Consider the following 8,271-nt stretch of genomic DNA (forward strand, 5'->3'; position numbering starts at 1 on the left):
ATGCATTTGGGTAAAGCACTTCTGTTTTTCCTCCTCTTGAACTGTGTGACCATGACTTTGTCACTATCCACTTGCACAACTGTGGACATAGACCACATAAAGAAAAAGAGAGTAGAGGCGATCCGGGGACAAATTCTCAGTAAACTTCGACTGACCAGTCCGCCACAGACTGTGGGTCCTAATCAGATACCTTTCCAGGTGTTGGCCCTCTATAACAGTACGAAGGAACTGATCGAGGAGTTGGGAAGAGACAGACAGCAAAGTTGTGGACAGGATAACACAGAGACTGAATATTACGCCAAAGAGATTTACAAGTTCAATATGATAAATGGGCCGGAGAACAGTAAGTAGTGTTCATTTACCTGTTTTTACGCATTTTTACGCATGTGGAGACACCACAGCGGACTGTGGCTTCTGTAGGGCCTACTTAGGCTACTGATGAAACTCCTGATGACTGTATATACTATACTGTGCATTTCAGATATGATGCGTAAATTAGTCATCAGATTGAATATCATTCAGCTAGTTTCCTATGGAAATAATGGAGTAATGAAGGAGGATACATGTCTAAAAAGTACACATTTAAGACATAGAATGACAGGCTTGTAAAATATCAGCAAGCCGTGGTAAAACGAATGCAAAGTGAAAACAATGAAAATAGCTATAGAGTGACCCCCCCCCCCCCCCCTTGGGTGTGTGTGTGTGTGTGTGTGTGTGTGTGTGTGTGTGTGTGTGTGTGTGCGTGTGTGTGTGTGTGCGCGCGTGCGTGCGCGTGCGCGCGCGTACGTGTGTGTGGTTGTGTGTTTAAACCAGTATGTAGGCCTAACTAACTATCAATGAGCCTTGCTCAATCTCATCCATCCATCATAATGCTCCGGGCTACACTCTTTCCCCGCATTCCGATTCAGCAGATTTATTTGTGATCTACAACATATAAAAAGGCTTAATGCTGCAATGCAAGGACCATGGAGGAAATGTTAACAAATGACACTAATGGAAGGGATGCAAGGAGGACCTCCTTGCTTGGCGTGCGTCTCCACTATCCGCGTGACAGAGGAGAATTGGCCGACGCAGCTTTAACGCACAGTCGCGTCTCTCCGCAGTGGAAAGACGGGAGAGGAGAGGAGAGGGCTAAGCAAACAGTCTAATTGGAGTGAGCACCATTCCACCCTCATACCTCACACAAAAGCCATGGGAACTCCCAATAGCAGACCTAGCACACGACAGTCCGAGACATTCCATAGAGAACTTTTTTTTCTCTCTCTCTCTCTCTTCCAATCCGTCAATTTTAGCATTCCAACATGCTCCAATTACCATTCTCTCTCTCAGTCAAAACCTACAAATTATATTTCCTACAAATGTTGTTTTTCCACAAAAGACATTTTTGAGTAAGACGTTTATTTTTTTATAATGTCTTTTTGTTCACTACTCCTTTTTCTTTATTGGCAATTACAGTTCAAACACAGCAGCTGCTGCTTGGCTTGTGCGCTGTAATGAAATTGCCTTGCTCATCCTTGTTGGCATTTCCTGTTTAAATTGCCCTCAATTGATTGTTCCAGTAATCAAACTGACGTGTATTCAAGTTTATTGGACGGTTCTCTCACCCCCATTGCAGTGAAATCTTTTGAGATGGGGGAAACTTACTTTCTTTGTCTAAGTGGAAAAAGTTGGAAGCAGTTCATTCACAGTTATAGACCCTGGATCAGTGCATGTAACTTAGTTTAAAGTCAACAGGTGTTTCGTGCTATACTGTGAGTGTGACACAGAACAGAACTTCCCCTGGCACCAGAGCTGAAGCGACTGTACGAAATCTATTTCTCAGTTCCCACAAAGTGCCGCTGACACTCAAAGTCCACGCTTGTAACAACCACCTGGGCTTAGCCTTTGGTTGGAGGTAGCCACAGAGCTCCCAAAACAAACAGTTAGAGGTCTGGAGGCGGAGGCCGGGTCAGTCACGGCCAGGGAGGGCTCCTGGCCACATCACCCTGTCATGACCCTGCCGCGAGCGGAGCTAGGAAACGAAACTGGCCCGACGGAGTTCCCACTGATTAGCCGTGAAATTAGACACATTTAATTCGTCATATAAATGGCTATTTGCAGTCTTTGTTTTTTTTCTTTTTCTTTTCTTCTTTTTTTCTTTATACATTTATACCGTTCTTATTTGTAAGTTTGATCCTAACATGTCCAAAAAACTGGCCAGGTTTGACCCTCATTAGCGAGGGTTGCCAGTGTGGGGTGACTTTCCATGATGTGACGTCATACGAAGCAGGGTCTGTTTCAGCATCAAGGAGCGTAATGTCTGTCACCACGGTAATACAGTAACGCATATTTTCATTCCATTTTGATAATCTAATGGGTTTTGCATACGCTGCCTTTGGAAGGTGGGAATGTCTTGGATTATTTTCAGATTTGTGTTTTTTTTCCCACTTTTTTTTTTTATTACTCAGTCACTGGGCTAGAGTGTAAGACGAAGCAGGAACTTTCCTCCCAGACACATTATGCTTTAATAGCTGAGTAATTCGGAGAAATACTCCTAGGTAACCAGGAGGTTAGGTGTCTCTTACCATAAGCAGTGGGTTTTGGCGAAGGTGTGGAGGTGACTAAAGTGGACCGGAGCCATTTTGGGGACACAACCAAGGCGTAGGAGCCAAACAAGTGCCACTGTTCAGATTCATAGTGTGTAAACTAAGGACTCTAGCACGGTATCTGCCAATGGCCCCTGGTTTTGGCACAGATGACCTTTATCTTACAATGACTGATTGGCAGACAATGCACTTACTTAGACAATATTGTGTTGGAAGTCGCTTTGGATAAATGCCAAAAATGTCAAATGTAAATGACATTTAGTAGAATTCACTCATTCACATAATAGTACCTTGCAGTTGTCTCTTGATGGTGACCTTTATCATGATAAGGCTGTCCAAAGACAAACTGTCTAACCGCATTTAACCTTCTGAGGAAATCACCGATTGGCTCTTGTGACGGCCAATTAGGCAGAGCCAGGCTCTCTCTTTCTAAAAAAAAGCTCTCAGTGAGTGTTCTGACATGAGGCAATCATTGATTCAGCGTCTGAGGAAGGAGAGAGAGAGATGTGGAGCGGAGCTGAGGACAGCAGTGTTTCTGATATATGGAATAGTAGAAAGGTGATGTCATCCCAGCAAACAGAGACAGAGTTCTCTGGCCCATTCTGAAGGCAGCCACCCCCCCTCCATCCCCCCTCCCTCCAGCCATTTTTCCCTCTTCATCCTTGATCAAGTGGAAAAAAGCCGTCTTACTTCAGCAGAGAACTCCATCACATTATCTCATCTATAGCAGTCAGCCACAGTTCTCCATGTGTAGCGACTTACTCAGGAGGAGATGAGGAGGAATAACTTGGTCCTGTTTGGTCCATTTGATACAATCTGGTTATGTATCTGTATTACCATATCATTAGGATTTGACAGCATGACTTGGCTTTCTTACTCTCAAATATTACGAGCTGAAAACACGTCTGACCTTCTTAGCTTCTGGTCAAATGAATAAGATGAAGCTTTTTTTTTTCATCGTCATTGTAGGGCAGTTTATTATTCTAGTAACTCATAAAGACCAGTCGTAGTTCCAGGTAAATCCAATAAGTACTAGTTTGATAGTTTGACAGTTTTGTTTGAATGCGTATAATAAGTATACACCAGGTTTAACAGCGCCGTGACCGTTTTTCACTGGTGAACGAGGTCCAGACTGTTCAGCAGCTGGCCAGCACCTGCTTTTCCCTGCTTCCCCACTTCCTTTGTTTACCTCCACATAGCTTCGGAGAGACTGACATCACAGCCATTGCTCAGGGACCGCTGGGCAAGGGGCTGATTGCCGGGAGTATTTAGCGGCAGCTTCTGTGTGATGTCACCTGCCAGGGAGAGGAGCAGAGGAACGTGGTGCGTGGTGGGGCATCCCAGACACAGGAAAGGAGAGGGGGGTGAGGGTGGAGGGGGGGGATACAGGAAGGAGAGGGGGTGAGGAGGGTGGCGGGGGGGGGGGGGATACAGTGTCTGTGTCTGGGGCGGACGCTTTATGAGAGGATTTCGGAGCAAAGCTTTTCAAAGTCTGGTCCCCGGGCCTTCCTGTGAAGGCTTCCAGGATGACTCCCCTTCTCACTACTGGACTGTTGACCAATCGGAGACTCTGGATTTGAATGTCAGACCAACTGCCACACCGTATCAAACTATTAAAAACGGACTGAATTCTATGTTGATAAGGGGTTAGTAGAGAATTGTCAGCCATTCCTTCGAATTCAGATTCTTTGTATTGTGGCACCACGTACCTGTACTTGTTCAGTGTTTGTTGTTGGATACTGTAGGTAGGTTGCATTGACATTGCAGTGTAGTGGTGTACACATTGCAACATATCACTGATATATTACAACTTGGTGGTTTAGGGTAATTACATATTTCTTACACTCATTCCGAAACATAATAATTTGATGAGTAATTGTCTTTCAACCTCAAACCACAAACAAAGGATAACAGTTGCTATGTAACAAAGTGTACCTACAATACATAAATAAATATATAAATCCATTATAAACAATCCATTCTAAATACAATGGATCTGTCTCTTAAAAAGTCGATCCAAGATAAACATTCACAATAACAGATGGACGATAATTCTTTAATTAACTAAAGTTGCTGTTGTGTGTAGACGACTGTGTAGATGACCTCAGTGTGTGTTATGAGGAGGCTGAGGCTTGTGAGGCCCTATATAAAGGTCTGTGGCACATGTTTCAGTTGCTGTAAATAATGTCCAGGTCAAGTTCTCGCTGATGTCAGCATCTCTACACCAGCCTTAGACACACATCTGATAATGGAGGGGGGTGGGGGTGAGGGAGGGGGGGGGCGGGGGGGGCAGTACAGTACATTAGCCAGAGCATTTCACTCTAATTATACCAGCAATCCCCTTCACTCACAGCCATGGAACAAATTACCTTCAGACCCTTGGCAAAAATAAGCCATAATGTGAAATCCACCTAAAACCCATTGCAATGGGAAAAATGAGGTCATCCAAAAAGGAAACCAAAGACTTGATTAGAATTTCAAATCTCCTCTGGAAGTGGGGGCTTTCCACCTTCAGTGGGGGAGGCAGAGGGACACAGAAGGGGGAGAGGAGAGAGAGAGGGGGGGCGGTGGGGGGGACAAGCCAAGGGAGTAGAGGGCTACTGACTCTCTATAGGCTTGGCTGTGTGGAAGCAGAGGACAGATATTTGGCTCTGGATGAAGCCTGAAAAGGTCACCTATAAATAGTGGAATTTTGAAGAGTTCATGGAAATATCAGATAATAGCTAAACTGTGAAACGGGGATTAAGGGTCATCTGCAGTTTAGGTTCGACGCGGCGCGCGCGCCGGTCGTTTCCAAACGCGCTACACAACACAAACATCTTACCGTTTGATCCTCCATTGTTATTAAACCGATCGCTCCGAGATTCCATGTCCAGCGGTAGGTGTAATGCCCTCGTTAACCGCCAGCGAATCACAGAGTCACTAATAAAGCTTAGAGAGACTTGGGGGTAATAAATTAGCCAATGGCTTGGCTGTAAATGAGTGTTTCCACTTGGATCGTAAAAAACGCTTGCCTTGTGCTTGTTTTGCTCAACGCGGCATGCGCTCTGCCTGTTAAAATAATAAACAATTCAATGGTATTAGGGGGTTGAGGAAGAAAAAAGGAAAAAGCTTCCTTGACTAAGCAGTCCAACAGGAAGTCTTTCAGAAGGGAGCCGGTCGAAATGTGTTCTGTTCTGTACGGCTCAGTACAGTAAGGGCTGCTGAGTTCACCGCCTGACACAAGCACACACCAGCACACACCACACACACAACTACACACACAACCATACACCACCACCACACACAACCGCACACCAGCACACACCACACAACCATACACCACCACCACACCACCACCACCACACACACAACCACACACAACTACACACCACACAACCATACACCACCACCACACACCACATAACCATACACCACCCAACACACCACCACCATCCTACCACCACACAACACCACACACCACCATCACACACCACACACAACCATACACAACTACACACCACCATCACACACCACACAACCATACACAACTACACACCACCACCACACAACACCATACACCACCACCACACACCACACACAACCACACACCACCACCACACACAACTACACACCACCACCACCACCACACACAACCACACACCACCATACACCACACACTACACACCACCACACACAACCACACACAACCACCACACAACCACAAACCACCACCACACGTCACTACAACCACACCAGGGGCGGATTTAGGATCGCAGGAGATCCGGGGCTTAGCCCAGAGGGGGAATATATTGTGCGCGCGGAGCGCGCCGGAAAATGTTGCCTTCAACCTTCAACTTACCACCACCTTAAAGCGGACAAAAGGCACTGGAGAACACATATACATTCACACCCTTTAATGAAGCAAACTAATTGTGGTGGTTCTGGGCACAGAGGGAGGTCAGCACACGTAGCTCCCCCTGTCAGTCACCATCATTTATATTTGTATAGAATTACATAATTGATGGGCTGAGGCTAGTTATGTTACAGTATGTATATCAGGGCAGACTCTGTGCTCACCACTTATATTGTATTTAGAGTCTTGTCCTGTGTTATATGACGATATATTACATGTATTGTTGGCCTGTGTATAGTACTGTGAAATCAAATCCCCCCTGGGACATTAAACAAACTTAGTTAGTTAGCGTTACATCTTAGGATAGATTTGAGTCATGTTCTGTATACATACATACTACCATAAGGGCATACTTAATGTGGTTACTCCATGTTTACTAGCTGTAACATTAACGTTACATCATTCTTTTTCACCTGTTACTCAGTCAACCAGAGTGCAGATATCAAAGACTATCAGCCTGTTATTCACTTTATTTGTATAAGTATTATCCTTTGTTTGATTTCTTACCATGTACCGTAACAGTACCTTGCTATGTTTCATTTTCATTATAACATAACGTTATGTTATGATAGCCAGCTAGCATTAGCAAACCGGAAAAGTAGTGTCAGTGAGTCAGTCACCTTTCTAATAAGATTCACAAACCTGAAACATCATCTATGTCATCACTGCTGGTGATGTCATTGTTGTCAGCTGCTGATACGGCTGCTGCAACAGTTCTTGGCGCTTGTTTTGTTGAAAACAACTTTCGGATATCCATCCTTACAATTTAGCAAGTCAGGCACTGATTGAGATCACATCTTCTTCAGGGCAGGGTAGGCTACGCAGTATGCAGGCTAATGTCGCGCAGCTGCTGCCTCTCTGTTGGACTCCGGTACTGCACGTTACTCACGAGCTATATATTTTTATTTATTTTTTATTTTAAATTTTAAGTAAAACATTCGGGGCTTTTCAGAAAACATCCGGGGCTTGAGCCCCAGTAGCCACCCCCTAGCGCCGCCCCTGAACCACACACCACCACCACCACCACCACACACTACCACACAACCACCAGGGCATTGTCCCCCATTAGTTTCAAACTCTTCTCATGGCTAAGAACCCCCCTAGGAACCACTCTCTTTTACCCCTCTGGTTGTCATCCACTCAGCAACCCTGCCCACTCCCTCCCTCCCTCCCTCCCTCCCTCCCTCCCTCCCTCCCTCCCCCCCTCCCTCCCTCCCTCCCTGACCAAGCAGTCATTGAAGGAGCCTCCTTTTCCTTTTCCGACATACTGTAGTACAGCACACACACATCGATTCAACACAACAGTACAGCTCACAATGGGGAGCTGAGCCAGTGTTCTGTACAGTACCTGCATGTGATTGCACATGTTGTGAGCGGAGCTGTTTTGGTTCCAGGGAATGTTTGGCTCGCTTCCTAGCCCCTCAGAGCACCTGTTGAGCTCCAGAGCGGGGTGGGGAGGGGGGTCATGGGGGCGGGGGGTGGGGGTGGAGGAGCAGCCACTGCCATCTCAGCCGCGGCCTGTTCCACCTCCACCACCACCACCACCACCACATGGGACATTTGGTTTTAATTTCATGACTTCAACTTGTTGCTAACTCGGACTGCACAAAGCACAAACAGATGGTCCGCGGGCTCGACTCGACTGGCTCACGGCTAGAAAATGGTTAAAATAACTTTCTGTTAAGCCACCCCTTCATCTGTTGTGTGTCGGATCGTAAACAACACCGATTTTTATTGCGATGTAAGCTATAGAAAACACAGGAAATGTATAAACAATACAGATTTCTATAA

General features: G+C 45.7%; 1 protein-coding gene across 1 annotated transcript in view; it reads left to right on the top strand.

Moving 5' to 3' along the window:
• tgfb3 (transforming growth factor, beta 3) overlaps positions 1-8,271 on the top strand; it is a gene marked incomplete at both ends in the record, with an annotated part of 18,312 nt that continues 10,041 nt past the window's right edge. The window contains one exon of the mRNA XM_080539055.1: positions 1-343. Coding sequence (XP_080395181.1) covers positions 1-343 — 343 coding nt within the window. The remainder of the gene's footprint in view (positions 344-8,271) is intronic.

The sequence above is a fragment of the Nansenia antarctica genome, assembly GCF_963989245.1.
Source record: "Nansenia antarctica genome assembly, chromosome: 1".
Taxonomy (NCBI): Eukaryota; Metazoa; Chordata; class Actinopteri; order Argentiniformes; family Microstomatidae; genus Nansenia; species Nansenia antarctica.